The sequence below is a fragment of the Astatotilapia calliptera genome, chromosome 1, assembly GCF_900246225.1.
Source record: "Astatotilapia calliptera chromosome 1, fAstCal1.2, whole genome shotgun sequence".
Taxonomy (NCBI): domain Eukaryota; kingdom Metazoa; phylum Chordata; class Actinopteri; order Cichliformes; family Cichlidae; genus Astatotilapia; species Astatotilapia calliptera.
Genome location: NC_039302.1, coordinates 23,081,806 through 23,101,691, shown reverse-complemented (window position 1 = coordinate 23,101,691; position 19,886 = coordinate 23,081,806). Strand labels below are relative to the sequence as shown.

The window sequence follows — 19,886 nt, the reverse complement described above, 5'->3', positions numbered from 1 at the left end:
ATTCATGAGTAAAAAAATGTCAGTGTGGGAGCGTGTATAAGTGGGCAGAAAACATCTCCTGAAGACGTGAATTTTGTAATTATATTTTCATAATTTTAGGCAGACTAGAGGGTGTTTCATCTGAAGGGCAGAAAGAGGGATCTTTTTCCCTTGCCTGTCCTCACATAAACTGGAACAAAAGTATTGTAAATCCAGTCAGTTAGACTTAAATGCTGACACTGTCTAGTCGTAGTCTAGTGGCCCTAGTGGAGTGGTTTGTGGTGCTGTCAGCATTTCACAGGGCATTACTGCTCCCTCATTCCCGGGGAAAAACAGTGCGCTCGCACACAGAGAGAGAAAGATGGTCAGCCAAATGGAATACTTTCATTGATCAGTTGTCATGACAGCCCGCTGATTCTCTGCATAATAATACACTGTGTGTGTGTGTGTGTGTGTATGCGTGTGTGTAGAGTCTCCCGCAGCTTTTTCACTTTTGGTCCATCTAAAAAAAAAAAAAGAAGTACCCTTCAGTCCTTCTTCAAGCACTTTTTCATGTACAAGTCGCCCATGCGCACACACTCACAAATGTCATTCAGTGAATCTCGGCCACCTGGATGCGTGTGCATGTATGTGTGTGTATGTGTGTGTAAGCTCAGTGGGCTTGCAACGTTTTGCTGGTAGGAAGGTAGATAATGAACCAAGAAGTCCACACACACACACACACACACACACACACACACACACACACACACACATACAAACATTCACCCCTCTGTCTCCTCTTCTTTTGCTCTCTATCCCTCTCCCACCCCTTTGTTGCCATGGTAACCGCTCTGGGGCAGGCTCCTGCGGAAGTTTCCTCAAATGTCTGCACTGACACACACGCACGCACACACACGCACACACACACACAGATACACTCCTACCGATGCTATTTGATAAGGGCCTGCTGCTGTCAAACTTATTAAGGATGTGTTTAACCTTTATTGTGTTGGGAATACATAACCAAAAGTCATTGTGTTACCTTCACATATTTTTAAGCACGTCTCAGAAGCTGCTGTCGACATCGAAAAAGTTCAGGCTTTATCATTGTACTAGCTGTCAATTCTAAAATGAGCTTTTGTGTATGACAAAAAGACATTAGAGCTTTTGTGACTTAATCTTGTGAATTATATATCCATCAAATTAATCTCTATAATTATAAAAAGCCAACCTGCTCAGACACACTATTTTGGGGTAAACAAACAACTTATAAACTTGGGTAAACTTGTGTGTTTGTTGTGATGTTGTTTTATAATCAGTTTGTTCATGTCAAGATAAAGGTCACATACAGGTGAATGAGGAAGACAGGAAAGGCTTCCTGGAGATACTGCAGTTGAAGCTTAGCAGAGAGCACAGGGAAAATAAAACGATTTTAGTTGGCCATAAGATGAACGACTATAAGGACAAACATTGATTTTCCATGTCTGCGTAAAACTTTTAGAACTGATGACAACATCACTTTTACATTTTATTTCTGTGTGCTCAAGTCCAAAACACATGAATGGACCCAGAGAGCGAGAAGACGAAATAACAGTTTTGTTCATTTCATTGATTGTTACAGCGGTTGGACTTACCACTTGTCCAGAACCAATGATCCCAGCTAATGGAATTAAAACTGGAGACAGATATATGGTCAATGAGGTGGTGGCATTCAGTTGTGAACCTGGTTACACTCTGCAGGTAATGAACACACTCACACAAACTGACCATTAGACAAATGTTCAAAAATATTTTTACCCTGGTGTCATATAGTAGGTCATGGGTTCTCATGTATTTATTTAGGAGTATTAAAACATTAGATGCTTATTAAATATGAATTTTCCGGTTTTGAAAAATGCGATTGTTATGCCTTTGCTTCCACTTCCTTTAAAAAAAACTTTTTTTTTCTTTTTACAAAAAAAGGAAAAAGAATACAGTTACCTGGTGAAGATATATCAGCATTCCTTACACTTACATATTTTTTAACAAGTTTAACCACTGTGTGATTACTTTCAGGGTCACTCTCACATTTCCTGCATGCCCGGGACAGTGCGTCGATGGAACTACCCACCCCCTCTATGCATAGGTAACGCGCTCAAATGCAAATACACTGCACCACTGGCTAAATTGTGTTACGAGTGAGCGATTCAGTTTGGAAGAAAATATGTCCTACTGGTGTATCAAAGTGACATAAGTACTCAGGCACACTGGATATGTTTACTTATGTGTGTGTGTGTGTGTATGTGTGTGTGTGTTATTTGTACCCTTTATGCAATAGTGTTGTGTAACCTTGATGTTTGCATGGAGACTTAAATAATTCAGTCCTTGGTAAAAGATCTCAGAAGCCAGTTCCAGTTAAACTCGACTTGACATGTCAGGACCAGCTTTCCAGACCTGCTTTACCTATTTCTGTAAGAGATATTTGCATCAACCCTTTTATGTCCAAAAATGTCTACAGAAAAGGATGCCATAACAAGGCTCTTACTTAAAAAGATATGTATTATTCACCACTGCGGCTGATGAATTTACAGAATTTTGTGAACAACACATCACTTGAACTTCACTGTCGAAGCAGTGATCTTTAAACTACGTTGTTCAGTGTTAACAGTGTGTTTGTTTTCCCTGTGGTTTCAGCTCGTTGTGGTGGGGTGCTGACTGAAATGAGTGGTGTCATCCTTAGTCCAGGTTTCCCTGGCAACTACCCCGGCAACCTGGACTGCACCTGGCAAATCACCCTGCCAACTGGATATGGTAAGTAGTATGGATGTAAGAGCATTCCTAAAAAATAGGTGTCACTTTCAGTACATCTGCTGGCTAAGTTGTTTGTAGCACAGAATATGCAGCAGATTTATATCTATATATTTGTTTGCTATGTGCTGGTAAATACAGGAACTGGAAATTTTAGGGGGACGTAGTATTTATTATTTTGTGTGTATGATATACATTTGCAAAAAGTGTAATAGATTATGTAAATTAAAAAAAGAAAACCTGGGCAATAAATGTACAGTTGTATTTTTGATGCAAGTTATTATGTACAAAAAACACAATAAAATAGTCAAAAAATATTGCAGTGAAAATAGACAAAAAATATTTCAAACCATGTAAACGTACTGCACTCGATTAGTAAACGTGCACCATGTGTGTATGCTGTGTGCACATTATGCAAGTAAAGTAAAGCTCTTCTTAGTATTGAAATAATGTACTATCAGGTCTTTTATATAGTCGTTTATAGCATGTGTCTTTATAATTTGCATTACAGGAGCTCATATTCAGTTCCAAAACTTCTCTTCAGAAGACAACCATGACTTCCTAGAAGTCAGGGCTGGTCCACAGCACAGCTCATCCCTTATTGGTCAGTTTACTGGCTCACAGCTCCCACCCCCTTTACTGAGCACTACCCACCTGACGATCATCCACTTCTACAGTGACCACTCAGAGAACCGGCCAGGATTCAAACTGACCTATCAGGGTGAGTTGATGGGTGGTTTTTCTCTTTTTAGATCTCTTTTGTTTGTTTGTTTTGGTTTGGGTTTTTTTTAGTCAATACAGTCTTTACAGATATCAGACCCTGAATTATTATCGCAGGCATCTACAGTCCCTCAAGGGTCACTATGATAACAGACCTGTGTTGAAATGAGTCCCATTGTTTAGTTTGTCCAAATTTATTCAATGCAATGATTCATAAAAATGGTCTGCTCAAATGCTCTGAATAAATTAATATCCCAAACCTAGTAGCCACAGTGCAAAGCTTTCACAACTCCAAGAAAGAAAGTATTGCTATGAGGTTTTGAGCTTTGATCCATGAATGAGTCATGCTAAAGACTTAAAAACCTCATGGCTTTCCTCTCATCATTAAAAATGATGGATTGTTAGTAAGCCCCTGTGAGAGACTGGCATCTTGTCCAGCAGGCTTTACTTGTAGCCCTAAGTGCTTCACTTCAAAGACACAAGAGATGCACTGTGGGCCTATATGCCAGCATAACTAGAACAAGGCTTATTCAATTTCAAATAAGCAAACTCAAAATCATGTGCGCATGAATGTGAGTTCCCTTTTTTCCTCCGATTTGGAAGTCCTCTAGCACTGCAGTCAGTATCACTGTTATCCTGCTGTTGTTTGTAGAGGATGCAGACAAGCCTCCTCACGTGGAGTTGCACCAGATGCTTTTTTTAACAGTTCTTTGATGAGAAGATGCAATGCAGACAGAGGTCCACAACACCACCTCCAACCTCGGTGCATGCTTTCTCAATATTACGTACACACTCTGGTTTTGTATTCAAGGGCATAACATGTTTACAGTTAAAAAGGCTTAATAGCTGCAAGCAAATTATTAAAAGCTGAGTTGGATAAGCACTCTATGCCAAAAAAATCAGTGTGAATACATACACACACATTTCAACTCAAATGTCGCTTATAAAAGCTTAAGGGAGTTCTTATTCCAGTTTTAGGTTTTGGCACGCTGACATTGCTGCACCTTTTAAGTACACTTTTGTACATAGAAAGTTTAAATGTTGCCCTGGGAATCTGCTGGAACCACATTCTTGGCTGTAGTTTCATTGCTGCGAGTAATACTCCTTCCAAGTGCACATCTTTTGGCCTTCATTTTCCACAATCACCATAGTTCTTTATTACCTCCATGAATTTCTGTGGTGTCATATCCTTTCATATTCACTCATCTCATTGTTGCTCTCTTATGAGAGATCTGCGTCTATCACATCTTTCTGTCTCTTCTGTTCTATTTCTGCAATGATCTGTTAACCTTATTAGCTTTTGTTTAGCTAGGATCAGCTGTATTATTTGTTGCATGTCCTGCTTGGACTTGAGGTCTTGCACTGTGAACATCCCGCCCCTCAAATGCATGTTAAGCCATTCTTTCCTACCTTGTACAGCCTGCTGCTACCAGCATAGACCACACCCAAGAGCATTTTGCACAATCTGCATTGTGGATGCTGTCTAGTGCAGCAGACACAATTTGTATTGACCAGGTGCTGAATGCTTGTTCTAGTGTTTTTAGGTGCTGCCTTTCTCTCTAGCCTTTTGTAACAATTGGGATTCCGATATCAGCCACCTCTGCTCTCTGTCAGCGGCACATTTAATGAAGGAGCTTGACTTGCCATGACACTCACGCAGAGTGAGAACTGCCCTAAATATACCTGTGGTACTGACATTTCCTCAGGCAAGTGCTAGCATGCCGTGTATACCTTTTCCCGATAACTGTGTAGGAGGAGATCACATCTATTGATGTTGCTGCATTAGCTATTACTTGTTGTCTCTGTGGGTCAGAGATTCTTTTCAGTTTACCTCAAATCCATTACCGGTAGACAGAAAATTTTAAAAATGTAAGAAACTTGGAAAAATAAATGACTTTTTTCTTCCCCAGCTTCACATATCTCTACCTACCTCACATATATCTCTTATCTCTATCTGTAGGCTACCAACTTCAAAACTGCCATGATCCATTTCCTTTTGCAAACGGTGACATCATCAACAATGATTACAGCGCTGGGCAATCTATAACTTTTCAGTGCTACCCTGGTTATGTTTTGATTGGACACACAGTGCTAACATGCCTGCATGGTATCAACCGGAAGTGGAACCACCCATTTCCACGATGTGAGGGTAAGAATAAGTCATAGCTTCTTGATATATTAGTATTTTGGAAAATATAAATACTTTTAAATTGGTTTTAAAAATAAAGATGTATTTAAAATGTGGAGGTCGTATAGTAGAAAGTTTATTTCATGCTGTTACACGCTTACCAAACAAGCAGTTGCAATTTCTAATGTAGACATTTAGAAAATGAAAATTTTTTTTCTTTCACCGGTATCACAAGTTGACATTGTAAACAATTAATTAGTAAGTCACTTATGTCACTTGGAACATTTACTGGATAAATTATTTGTAAAATTATTATTCTGTCACTTCTGTCGCTTCTTGTTCCAGACTATTAATTACATTCCTCAGTGTTTGGTGTTCAGCAGTCATTCTTGACTTCAGTTTTTTAGCATTTTAGAAAAAGTGAAAATTATGTTATAATTCTGCTTTTTACAGCTCCTTGTGGCTATAATGTCACAGCTGAAAATGGGACCATCTACTCACCTCAGTACCCAAATGAATATCCAAACTCCCAAGATTGCAGCTGGCTCATCACTGTTCCCCACGGACATGGAGTTTATATAAATTTTACCTTACTGCAGACAGAACCCGTCACCGATTACATTGCTGTCTGGTAAGTCTGGGTACAGTTATGGCTTAATATTCATAAAAACACACGCAGACATATACTACACACGCAGAAATGAAGAAGTGTTATTTAATGTCTCATGCATGCAGGGATTGAATCATTGATGGGTAAGTCTTGAGTGTAGTTTCACTCTGTCTACTCTCTGCACATTAATGAGAATACACCAAAAATGTATCAACTTTTACTAAGATTATGCATTCAGTTGTCTGTCTCACACACATTCACACATTCTCCTCATATTTTAGGGCTATATATTGAATTTTATCCCTGGTATTGATCATCTTTTATTCATTTTTACTTTTCTATTTTCTCTAACGTTAATTATACATAAACTTTATCGTATATGTTCATATGCAGAGACCATACACTATAACCTAGATAATAAAGTACATACGCACACATACACTGTGCTATGTAATGCATACGCAGACTCTTCAGCAGTAATAATAGGATTCAGTGTGGAGGTAAGTGTAATACGGGGTGTATGAGAGCAATGCATTTACAATGGGACCACTGACCAATTCAATCTAACTCAGTACCAAGGCCATACGCAGACTCAGAGAGGGCTCGGGAACTCTGGAAGTAATCATGAGATTCAGTTGGGAGTGGGAAATGTAATGAAAAGAGTGGCAGAGCTGGGTTCACAAATCTAACAAGACTCAGCTGGATCTGAAGCGCCTGGGTCAAGAGAAAATTTCACCTAATATGCATTAATTTTCCTGAATAATAACAGTAGATTTAAACAGTAGATTTATGAGGAAGGAAATTAAGATCCAGCAGATTTTGGTTTTAGCTATACTTGGTGCTTAGGTGAGGTCAGGCTTTACATTTCAGGCTCTAGAGTCAAGCTCTAGGGAGCAAGCATCAGAAATGTAGGCGGTGGGAAAGTAATACATTTACAGTGGGTGACTACTCGCTTTCAATCTCGCCAGCTAAAAGAACCATGGATTCTGCTATGGAGAGGCGTTATGTTGAATTATTTTGCAGTTGCAAATTGATTTCAGTGATTTATGTGTTTTTGGCACATTTCACAGGGAACAAAATTATAAAATCACATTCATAGATTGTAGGGAACCAAAAGAACTCGGTTATTTGAGATTAGTTCACACATAATAGCTCAATGTAGCTATATCTCAGACACATGAATATATTTGGAAGTGACCTGGGGCTGACACTGAGGAGCACAGTGCTTTTCTCATACCCAGTGGGATGCTATCTACCTTCCAGGGTCTTAGACAGCTTAAGAGCACCTAATCCAAAGGTCTACTGCATTATATGCATGTAAATAGAGTCTACTGGCATTAATACTTATCACTTCAAACATCCTCTTATAAAAATGTTTCTTCCTTAATATTCTTTTTGACTTTTCGACTTACCCAGACAAAAACGAATATGCTTTTCATGTGGAAAATTGAAGCGATTTAACAGGAACAGTGGGTTTTACAGTGAATTACCAGACTACATTAAATTTACTATATGAACTCAGGCCTGCTGAATTTTTTTCTTTAATGATGGAGTTTGTATTTGAAATACTTTTAATTATATGCATCAGCGGTGAACTGTTAATAAAACAGGATAACTGACGTTATCTAATTGAACTCATAAGAGCATAAGATCGCAGCCACAGGTTTTATAATGATTTGGGACTACTTGGATGCTCTAATTCAGTCGGATAGAAAGTGGAATAAGACAATGTTTGTGCTGCTGAAAACGGGTCACACTAAATATGAAAAAACAAACTTGCTCTCAGTTTAAAAGAAATTACTGTACTGAAAAGGAAAGGGCTTTCAAAAAATGTCCTTTTTTACGTAGTAAATAGTACAGTATAAATGCTAATGAAATGGCCAAAATTGGACTTGGGAGTGGTGCATTCACAGAACCTTTCTTTGATTCAGACTGAGCAACAAATTGCTGCCGTTAGTAGAAGCTCACAATCACCAGTTGCATTTATAGTTAAGTCAGAGATCTACCTGTTACGCACGAAAACCCCCAGAATGCACTTGCACTGATGTGATCGTTAATTACTACTGGCTGCTCTTTGCAGTCACGCTGATTTCCTTTTCCCCTGTTTTGGCCTGTCATTACTCAAACTTGTTACAAATGTCTTTTGAATGCTCTTTATCTTGGTGTGTTTGCATCATAGCGCAGTGATCCGTGTTTGCTGGTTTCTGTCCTGTACACCCCTGGGGTTTATGTGACAGCAGCTGCATCCAGATGTCAGGGACTAAAGCCAAACAGCCTCTGTGGTCTTCCACTTGTTGTGTTTGGCTGTATGCCAAATACCACTGCTAACAGTGGGCATCAGATCTAACATCAGAGCAACACAGTACAGTAGTTAATGGTGCTGGACACTCAATAAAAAAAGCAGTATTTCTTTATATACTTTAAACAAAATAATACTGGCAATATTTTATGCATTTTAGATGCTTTGTGTCACATTCAATATATCCCTGTGGTGGATGAGAATGAAATTTAGAATAATGTCGGTAAATAATTCAGATTTTATTCTCAGCTCAGAATAATAATTATACATTATCAGCATTCAATCAATATCAATGCAATATTTTGATATGCTCGGGGGGGAAAGTGGATTCTGAAATGTTATAACGTCTGAAATGTTATAAACTGAAATGATATCTAGAAAGATTAAGATAATAACCTGGCTTCAGAATGTAATCATCATTTTGCACCTGGAATCTCCAGATATCCTAAACTGTAAAATGCCCTCACCACAAAACAGCTCCTTTCCAAACTGCCCTTTGAAAGTATTCTGAAGATCAGGGTGTGGCTGCTGGGCTGGAGTCAGCATGCAACATCTGCTTTAACATCAGTCTGGATTCTTGGCCTAGCTTTGCATTAGCATGTTGTCTGTGCACACGCTTGCAAAGAGCAGACATTCTGTTAGAAGGGGGTCGTTTCAGTCCTGGATGCACATTCCACTTTACAACAAAAACAACTTTTGAGGTTTTTCTGTTTTCTTTTCTATCTACCTGGCGTGCAGATAACTGAGGAACCATTGTAACGCAAGTGTCGACATGACTGTAACTGTAATGTAATTACAGAATTTAGTATGGTAACATCTTACAGTACTTACTACATTACTGAAAAATGTCATGAGATTACAGTAACGCATTACATACAACAAATCTCGGTTGACGAATGGGAAAGGGAGGTCAACAGGAGGTCAGAAGCAGAGATGAGTAGTCAGGCATCCAGCCTCTGTTTCTTCCTGTTCATGTTTCTAAAGTAAAATCACTGTGGAGATCGCTTTGAAGTTGTTTTGAAGTTTGGGCTGTTTTTCAATTTTGCTTTGTGTTTTCTGCTTTCTGTTCTTACCTAAAAGTAAGATCGTGTATGTGTCCATATTGGGGAAGGAATTTGTGCTGTTGTGTAGGAGTGTGGCCTATAGGTTTATATTGCTGGTAATTATGTGGCAAGGCCATTTTACGGTACTTAAGCAATTAAGTAATGTACTGTATTACTTTTAAGTTATGAGTAATGTGTAATAAATTACCTTTTTTGAGTAACAACCCCAACATCAATCGAAAATGAGTTATTTAAACTTATTTTGAAATTATGCTGAAATAGCTATAATATGATTATGCACAAATATTATATCACCTCCCTCTTCTGTTCATCATCATGTGTAAAATTCTTCCCGTGTATTATTATGCTTCGTGTGCCTTTGAAGACAAACAAGTATGGTTTGTGAAAAACATAACCATGAAAAAATGAAGCTTTGATGGTTTGAATATCCACAAGTGCTTCATCTACCCACATCTAATCATCATGCACAATGACAAATGTCTAATGTCTTCTGGAGCCACATGCCTTTATTCAGTGTAATCAAGCCACATTACAATTAATTTGTCGAGCTGTTTGTTTCTCCTTTTTTCCCCCACCTCAAATTGATAGAAGACATATTTGGCCGCAGATTGTAACTAGGTTGATATTTTTGGAACAGTAACTGCCTACTCTCTAAATGAAGCCAAACAAAAACAGAGTAATAGCCACCGTACTCTCATTAGCCAAACTGGTCCTGGCACTGGTCCTGGCTCCTGTTTTTATTTCTTACTAATACGATGCAGAGGTGCAGAATGATGGATGAGTGATGATTGATGGAGGGGTGCAGTGATCAACACTGTCACCTCGCAGTAAAAAAGCCCTTGGGATAGAATCCCTGTGCTTGCTTGCCTTCCACAGTCCAAAGGCATGCATGTGTTTGAATGTGAGCATGCGTGGCTGTCTGTCTTTCTGTGTTAGCCCTGCAATGGACGGGTGGCCTGTGCTGTCCAAGGTGTACCCTACCTTTCTCCACAGTGACAGCTGGGGTAGGCTCCAGCCCAGCTCCAGTGACTCCAAATCTGATGTGCCATTTGGATTTGTTAGGTGCTAAATCATGTCAGCCCCTGTCACTCTAATTACATATCTTCTCAATACCATCCTTTTCTCGGCTGCACTGTAATTTTGTCAGTCACACGTATTACAAAGTGCACAGCAGATGAGCAGTGCAAACTCTTAATAAATCTGATTTATTGTATTTTTTAACCTTCATTTCCAAAAGCAATGCTTACTTAGAATATGTGGCAGAGCTTCTCATTCTTTGTTCCCGACCATGTTGTTACACCAAGTGGGGTTTTTTGGTCTTCTTCACATAAGTATTTGACTTTGCATTACTAGCCTTATTAAATTGCTTTTATAGATGTATAGTTTTCTTTTGATTCACCGAATTAAATGTCACTAGCAAAACTTTTTTCTCTACAGTTTCAGACTTTTTGCCCTTTTTCAATTATAAATTATAAATAGAGCTCTGAAATACATCCATGTGTTAATAAATAGGAGAGAAAATGTCTTTTGGGCTAAGAAAGGTATTGCTATTGGGTTTGTGTGTTTTTCAGTGAGTAAAAATAGAGTCTAGAAATTCTAACAGTTTTAATTCAAATGACCCATATAGCACATTTTGATCTTCCAAATGAGCTCCAACACCTTCAGAAGACCTTGAATTATTGAGGAGCCAAGAGATCCCAGGCACTCTTCATGAATTAAAATTTTAAAACCCTTGTTTAATCCAATGGCATGTTCATTAAAAACCTAAAACTGGGCATTTAGGAGTGTTAGAAAATGTAACCTTTCAACAACATTCAATATTTAATGAGTGAAGTTAAGCCTTTAATCTGTGGGTTTTGTTCAATGAACTTGTTTGAAATGGGTGATAAAAACAAAGAAAAGAAGAAAAAAATATTCTTGCAGCCACTTTAGTAGACTAATGTGGACATTCCAGACACATATGTTTTATGTTATTACCAAATTCTGTTTTTTGTTTCATTTGTTTAAATGAAGTCAGCAGAAGGAAATCACTCTACAACTAGCAATTCATAACAGTTTGAAAGTGATTTTAAGTCCTTGCCCTTCTTTGGAGATGCAGCAGAAACATGTACACAGTGTTGACATATTACACATTTTTTTTTATATTGACTGGATGTAGCCCTTTAAAAAGTTCATCACTAAAATGTATTTTCTTCAATGGGAATCAACAAATGTGCAACTCACTTGTATTTTTATTTTTATTCCTATTTATCCCCTTCGTATATTTTATTTATATTTGTCTCTGTATTTATATATATATATATGTATGTATATGTATATATATATATATATATATATATATATATATATATATATATATATATATATATATATATATATGTATGTATATGTATATATATATATATATGTATATATATGTATGTATATGTATATATATATATATATGTATATATATGTATGTATATGTATATATATATATATATGTATATATATGTATGTATATGTATATATATATATATATGTATATATATGTATGTATATGTATATATATATATATATGTATATATATGTATGTATATGTATATATATATATGTATATATATATATATGTATGTATATGTATATATATATATATGTATATATATGTATGTATATATATATATATATATATATGTATGTATATGTATGTATATATATATATATATATATATATGTATATATATATGTATATATATATATATATATATATACATATATATGTATATATATATATGCATATATAACTAACTTCTGTCGGTGCTGTGCTTTTTGGAAACCGAATTTCCCAGAGGAACCCGCCCGAGGGATTAATAAAGTTCTATCTTATCTTATCTTAAATGTACTTTTGTAGGTAATTCTACATTTATAAAAATATATATTGAGATGAGGTGTGGATCAATTTTTGCAGGCATGTCAGTGCTCTAGCAGCTGAATACAAAATAAACAACTAAACTACCTACTACTACTAATCATCTAAAAATGTGATTTTGTAACAACAAATTTTGAACAGAATATGAACTTCACATGCGCTATATTAAGAATCATTAATACAAGGAGTGAAACTAATTCACCATAGTTCAAACTGTGTTACCTTTCAGCATGTGCAATGTGACACTTGGTTCCTCTTCTTGCCGGTCAATAGTTTTTAATGTATCCATGTCTTGAGCTTTCCCATCAACTGTTGCTCTCTTTCTATTTAGGGACGGCCCAGATACATCCAGTCCTCAGCTGGGAGTTTTCAGTGGTAACACTGCACTAGAGACAGCCTACAGTACTAGCCCGAAGGTCCTGATTCGCTTTCATTCAGACTTTTCAACTGGAGGCTTCTTCATTCTGAACTTCCATGGTAATTTAAAGCAAATGGCTTATTTCTACATGTTATCTACATTTTCTTGTAGTCTTAGAATTAACAGTGAATAGCTTCGTAACATTAAGTCATAGGCCTTTCAAGATTAAACAACTACCGGGCCATCTTTATTTGACTCTTTTTCATTAGTTTCTATTACTTCTTACTATTATTATTATTTTTTAAATAGTGTTAGTTTACTATCTCATGTTATGTTTTTACTTCAACAAAGGCATAACTGTGGGTTCTTCTTTTCCTCCAACAGTTCAAAGATATGCATGTTAGGCAATGGGTGATTCTAAATTGACTGTAGGTATGCATAGGAGCATAAATGGTTTTCTGTCAGTTTGCTAGCCATGATTAATGAGTGACCGGTGCATGGTGAACCCTGCCTCTCAGCCATTATCTGATGGAATAGTCCCCTTTGACCCTAGTTGGAATAGTAGATTAAAAAATTGATAGACATATGGAAGACATTTGAAACCCTAGTTTCATTTTGGTGAAATGTGACCAGCCTCTGAGCAAAGTGCACTTATTTTAGTCAAATACCCTATAACTAAATCTAAGAGTTTGTTCTAAGGAAAAATATATTCATATACTATCTTCATTTTGTCAGGGGAGTTTATAAAAACAAGTCCTATCCAGGCAGTTATAAAGGCAGTTATTTTATAGCATTACAGGTAATTTGACTGTAAAATAAGTTGTGGCCCGTGGTACTTTACTTAACCCAAATTAAAGCTGAACATCTGCAAGTCATTGACATCTTGATTGTTCAATGTAAAATCCACAGTGGTAGAGTACAAAGGCAAAAGTAAAAAAAATTTGATCCAAATATGTTTGGATGATAATCACACTTGAATCCAAGAGTGTTCTAGAACTCTGGATTATGAAGATTTGAGAGTCGGGCTAATTGCTTATATTTCTTTTCATCATATGCTCTATTTTCAGGGTTTTTTAAGAAAGTGATCTAGATATGCATCCAAATTAGAATTCCCTTACATGGAGCTTTAATGCTCTGCCAAGCTTTTTGAAATTGAGCTTGGTAATCTTGCTGACAGAAACTAAACATATACTGGTAAATTATAAGGTTTTCTTACCTATTATTCTTACCTATTACCTTTTATAGGCAAGGTCTAATTTTTAGAGAGGGGTGAAAGTGTAAGGAAAGGTGCTGCAGTGATCTACAGTAAGAGAAAAATAACATGATTTTCGTAATATTGCACCAGGTAAATGTGTTTAAGACAACTCCTCAATAGTGAGTACGTTAACCCCTTTTTTCATCTCTTCTCTTTAGCGTACCGTCTTAAGAAATGCCCTCCTCCCCCTGTTGTGGAGAATGCAGAGATGATCTATGAAGATGAGGATTTCCAAATAGGTAATAGACATGATTAATAATCATTGGTTTTGATACGGGGAAAAAATGTTGGCTAAAATTTGCAAAAAACACAACAACTATAACAGAATAACCTGCAAAACTCTTTTATTGATAACAAGTCGGCTGAACCTGCATTCATGCATGACAAATTTGCTTAATTTAGCACGATTTTTTAAATTATATCGTTTGTTACATTCTTCAGAATTAAAAAGGATCATCAGCCTTATCTAATGTGGTACATCATAAGATCAAAATGAAAAACTACCTGATCAGGCTTGTAGTAGGTCATTATTCTGCTGATTGATTACTTCATTAATCTGCCACATTACTTTGCAAATGCATTATCTAAATATAGCAGGCCCATGCTTGTCTGTCACGGTATTTTTTTTCTTTTGCTTTATTAGTGGTACAGAGGCACTTGTTCATAAAATCCATTCAGTGTACCTCTATGTATCGGTGTCTTAGAAGCAAATATTATAAAAATAATAGTGACACATTTGCAAAGAAAATTATTTTGTACACAATATTTTAAAGCTGTTGCAATTGCCATGTAGTGTATTAGAAAGACAGTCTCACTGGATAGCCCCTGGTTCAAAGGACTTCTTGTGGGATGCTTGCCATAACTGTTCAATAGGGTTGAGGTCAGGGGAATGTGAAACAAAGTTTATCTAAGCCAGCAATCCTTCAGATCCATCATGGTGTAGTATGAGTCGAAGATGCAAACCAGAGGGTGTAGCATATCTTTGAAGAGTGGAGTGCGACTTCTCCTTGGTCATGACTTGTCAATGCCAGTTCCAGAGCAGGCAAAGCACCTGCAGACTTGAATATTCCCACCACACAAATGTCATGTAAAATGTAGACCACCTCACACATAAAGCCTTGTTGGACGTGGGCAAGAATCTGCCCTCATGCTTAGACAAAACGACTAGCCAGTGTATATGTTGTTTGCTGACTGGACATTTATCTGCACTGAAATGGCATTTCTGTCAGGTAACAAAAGGAGGTCACTTTTTTAGGCAAACACCTGGTCATGGTTTGGATAAAGCTATTTACAAAGGCCTCTTGATTTTATATGCAATTTTCCAGGCCTATGTAAATAAACAAACTTTTTCCCCCCATGTTTCATAGAAATGATAGTGTTTTAGGCGGGACCCTGTTATATGTACTACTATCAATCTTTTCATAAACATGCATTTTGGTATAAATGATTGCTTGTCAAGTTTTTTCTTTTCTCTCAGCCCTGTTTTGTGTGTGTGATTTGTGAAAAGCAGCTTGCTTATGGTGACCTTTTAGATCAACAGGGCTGTAATTTAAAAAAAGAAAAGAAAAAAGAAACAGTGATAATAGTCATACTTCATACCTCCTCCGTATAGAGCAACATGAAAAAAGTGCCAAACCTGAGCCCACCACAAGTGAAGCCAATTTGGGCTTGTTTGGCGTAATTATATGCACAAATATTAAACCTCTCAGACTGTTTGACTGCAGGTGAATTTTACATTCACAAAACCTGCCAGAGTGAATTTCCTTAGAGAGCACTAGCTTTGTTATTGATGTGCTACCAAATTCCAGAATTGTTGAACATTCTCAAGAAAATAATGTGCTTGTTTATTCTGTTTTAAATTGGTCTTATGCTGTGAGGCACTATACGTCTTCTGGAAGTGCGAAGCATGCATTACATCACCCGGTAGATTTACAACACTTTAAGATGGAAAACCTTTCTTGTTTTTCTTTGGAAGGCAAAAGAAGCAACATTAATCTGGTGCTCGCTTCTTAAAACATACAAATCATAAAATGTCAGAGTTTTTTCCCAAAGTTCATAAAGATAGACTCTTTCAAGCCTTAATGTAATACGCTCCATTTAGAGGGCTGTTGATTGTGGAAATTGTTGTTCCTTCTCTCATCACTCCTTATTTTCTGTAAAGCGATCCTCTTCTCTTGAAATCCAGTGAAACAGGAGGGCATAAAATCTTCACTCTTCATTTGATGCAAATATGTACTCATTTCAGGAAAAGGCGATTTTCGACTAGTCTTCCAACATTAGTCATTTTAGTAATAACAAAATAAGAAGCTCTTCTTTGAAGGGATATACATAGAGATACATTGCGACTTGGCAATTATTTTAAAGATTTGTAGAAAGTCAGTGTGTCATCTGTATTAGTAGTCGATTGCGTCTGTTTAGAGTATTTAATATAGTCTTTTATGTACTTATTATTATCCTTTAGATTGGGGTTACAAATAATGTTGTTTCTTAAAAACAGTTGTGAACCTATCAGTTGAAATTTTATGGTCAAAGTTTTCTTTTCTTTGCCTGCCTCGTGTAATAAATTAACAGAATTTATAATGATATATATGTATGTTATATAATATAATTTTCCAATTTTAGGTGATATTGTGAAGTATCGCTGTTTACCTGGATACACGCTGCTTGGAAAGGCAGAGCTTATGTGTAAACTCAACTCTCATTTGCTCTTTGAAACCCCGCCCCCAACATGTCAAGGTAAGGCATATTTTACAGAAATGATCTATCCTAATATGTTATTATCCTCAGTGTATAGTTGGTTTCTCTTAGGTTAGCATGTATATGGTAAACAGAATACCATATACGTTTTTAAAATGGTTGGTAGTTCTTCGCTTTCTGCACATTTTAGGAACTGTCAAAAACAAAGCAAACCAGACGTTACTGTTGTTGGGTTTTTTTTGCCTATGGAAGAGAATTTACTGTGCACTGACAAGGGACAGATTAAAATAAGAAGTCAAAATCAATACAGCAAAAGCTGAGATATCCTGACATGTAATTCGCCACAAGCTCCAGAATTGACAGATCCTGGCTTTCCATTATTCAACTTCAACTGTCTTTTTGCAAGATCATTCCTGCCTAGTCAACACCCACATTTTCTAGGCTCCCAATTTTGTTGACAAATTTCTATCCACAGCCACAGGATGTATCCTGCAGCTGCTCTAAGTGGTACCCCATGTGAATACTAAACCTATATGGATGTTTAAAGGCAGTTGTGGCTTCCTTTATTTCGTAGTCTTGAAAATGAGTCATGGTTTTGAAAATGAGTCCTATTTAAAAGTGTAAAATTAATTACTGCTTATATTTATCCCACTATTTTATGTACTAGTACTACTACTACTACTGCTAGCAGTGGCAGAAATATTTCCACTGGCATTGTATAAGTATGTTAAGAATCAGAATGAGCAACTTAGTATCTCTTGCTATCTCTATGCTTCTAAAATATATCTCTTCCATAAAAGACATGTTGCTTCTCCAGTCACATCTCCAAAACTTTAATTATTGTTGTGTAATTATTACATTTGGAGTCAAAACATATAACCCAGCTGCATAAAAGAAGCTCAGCATCATTCTCAGAGAGTTGTCATGTTTCATGTAGGTTAATGCAGGAAATCACTAATTGAAAAACAGTCTCACAGTAATACAACTTTTCGAAAAATCAAACTGATATGAAGCATTGTGGCAAAGTTACTTAAATTTTAAGTATTCAAATGTTAATGGTTAGGCTGTAGTTGAACCACACTGACTCTAATGCCGTCAGTCTCTCTAGGAGAGTCTTAGGATTGTGCATTGAAACTGAAAATTAGCTAAAAAGTATGTAGCGGCTTTTTATTTTAGCCAGTTTCTCATATATTCCAACAATGGGCATAATAATTCCGTAACACAGTAGTTCATTGTTGGCATGTTGGTTTTGTGAGTAAAGATTCCTCAAAAAAAAAATGTTACATGTTCAGATCTGCTAAGACAACTGGTAATTCTATGAGACACACAAAAAAATATTGATTTTTATTATTTGAGAAAATGAGTTTCTTTCCTTCTATAGCCGAGTGTTAAAGAAACACATGGCTTTCCTCCATCATGTGAAACTCCTTTTCCTCTATATAAAAAAAAGAAAAGAAAGCAGTATTCTTATAACAGGAATTCTAATAAAAATCTCTCTTAGAGGATCTAGCGCTCCTTTTGTGTTTAATCCTGTTAAGGAAACAAACAACATACAGAAAGATTGAAAGAGTTCTGCAGTTATTTTGCTCAAGACTAATAAATGGACCATTTTTAAAGGATGAATCAGTGGGCATGCGGCCGTTAGGTTTCACATATGCTGACATTTTAAACTGTTACGTGACTACCACACATCTAAAGCAAGAATCAAGGCTGTATTTATTATTCTTAATTCTTTTTACATTTTTGATTGCTTTAACTGGCTTTTTGGTAACCCCTTCAGCCCAGTGCCCAGCCAATGAGGAACGGTTTTCATCCTCGGGTGTGATACTGAGCCCTGGGTTTCCTAGCAATTATCCAAACAGCCAGACATGCTCCTGGTTGCTGCGCATGATTCCAGGTACAGTGTGTATCCTGTCTGTCTGTCTGTCTATGGGGTTACACATGTGTGTTGGAATAATCTTGTGACTGAAGACTTACCATCTGCATTTAGATGCAACCAAAGAGACTGATCTCTTTACAGCGAGGACAAAAATTTGAAATTTAACACACAGCTTGAGTGAAATGACACTCAAGCTGTGTGTTATTTACTTAACCTTAACCTGCTTTATTCTTGAACCTGATAGACCTCTGTGTCTGCATTTGGTCTTTCAGCCTAAATATGCATACATTTGCATACGGCTCTGCATGTGTTTGTGCATTTGCTATACACTATGTGTTGCATGTTACAGTACATTTGCACTTGGCAGTAAATGATTGCTTCCCCCCCCTCAGGTTACACCATCAATATCTATGTGGAGATGTTCCACAGCGAGAAGCAGTTTGATGAACTGGAGATTTTTGATGGTAAACAATCCTTTCCTACATTTGTTACATCTTCACACACACGCATACTCAGATCCAGCTTTAATTTATGTTTTCTTGTTCAAAATACCAACAGTTCCGTTAATAAGATACATAATACTTAATTCTCATTTGGGGTGTTAGGAATTTACCCCACAGGACTTCCAAGTAGGTTATGGAGCAGGAAATTTGTGTACAGAGTAGATAGTGCGCTCTGTGTATAATTTTGTGGCTTTTGGTGCAGTGTATATTAAGAACTTTATGAAGCTATATTAGAATAATTTGACTAGTGACAGTTAAAAATGTTCATTTTTATACCAATAAACATTATAACAAGCTACCCAAACACATTTTTTAAATGCATATTTTACTGGATCTCTAAATGGGTTAACACATTTGCACGCAAGTTCTCTCTCTCTCTATTAATCTTGCGTGGTCAAAACAAATGTAAGCTCCCTCTGATATTTCTGAGATTAATGACATCACAGAGGAAGCATCAGTGACCGGGTTGTTTTCTAATCTATTGAAGCATTACTGAACAGTAGACTATTTGGAGAATGCTGTTCAGCTACTATAGTATTTAAAAGTGTCTTTTATAAACAAAATCAAACGCAGACACCGTTCAAGTAATCTGGAGGTAGCAAGTCACTTCTTGAACTTGGTAATTGTGTGTACCTCACATCTAAGAAATTTCATTGCCGCTTTACTTTAGGCTATTTTTCATCTGGAGATATGCATGGAGACTCGTATCTAAGTTTA

The 19,886-nt window shown here is 36.6% G+C and overlaps 1 protein-coding gene across 3 annotated transcripts in view; it reads left to right on the top strand.

Moving 5' to 3' along the window:
• The window catches only part of LOC113023905 (CUB and sushi domain-containing protein 1), a 435,654-nt gene that overhangs the window by 375,435 nt on the left and 40,333 nt on the right, over positions 1-19,886 (top strand). For all 3 annotated transcript variants that reach the window (XM_026170386.1, XM_026170376.1, XM_026170368.1), the window contains 11 exons: positions 1,583-1,701; positions 2,017-2,086; positions 2,635-2,751; positions 3,260-3,469; positions 5,429-5,617; positions 6,050-6,227; positions 12,809-12,954; positions 14,249-14,329; positions 16,713-16,826; positions 18,568-18,684; positions 19,059-19,130. In XM_026170386.1, coding sequence (XP_026026171.1) covers positions 1,583-1,701; positions 2,017-2,086; positions 2,635-2,751; positions 3,260-3,469; positions 5,429-5,617; positions 6,050-6,227; positions 12,809-12,954; positions 14,249-14,329; positions 16,713-16,826; positions 18,568-18,684; positions 19,059-19,130 — 1,413 coding nt within the window. The remainder of the gene's footprint in view (positions 1-1,582; positions 1,702-2,016; positions 2,087-2,634; positions 2,752-3,259; positions 3,470-5,428; positions 5,618-6,049; positions 6,228-12,808; positions 12,955-14,248; positions 14,330-16,712; positions 16,827-18,567; positions 18,685-19,058; positions 19,131-19,886) is intronic.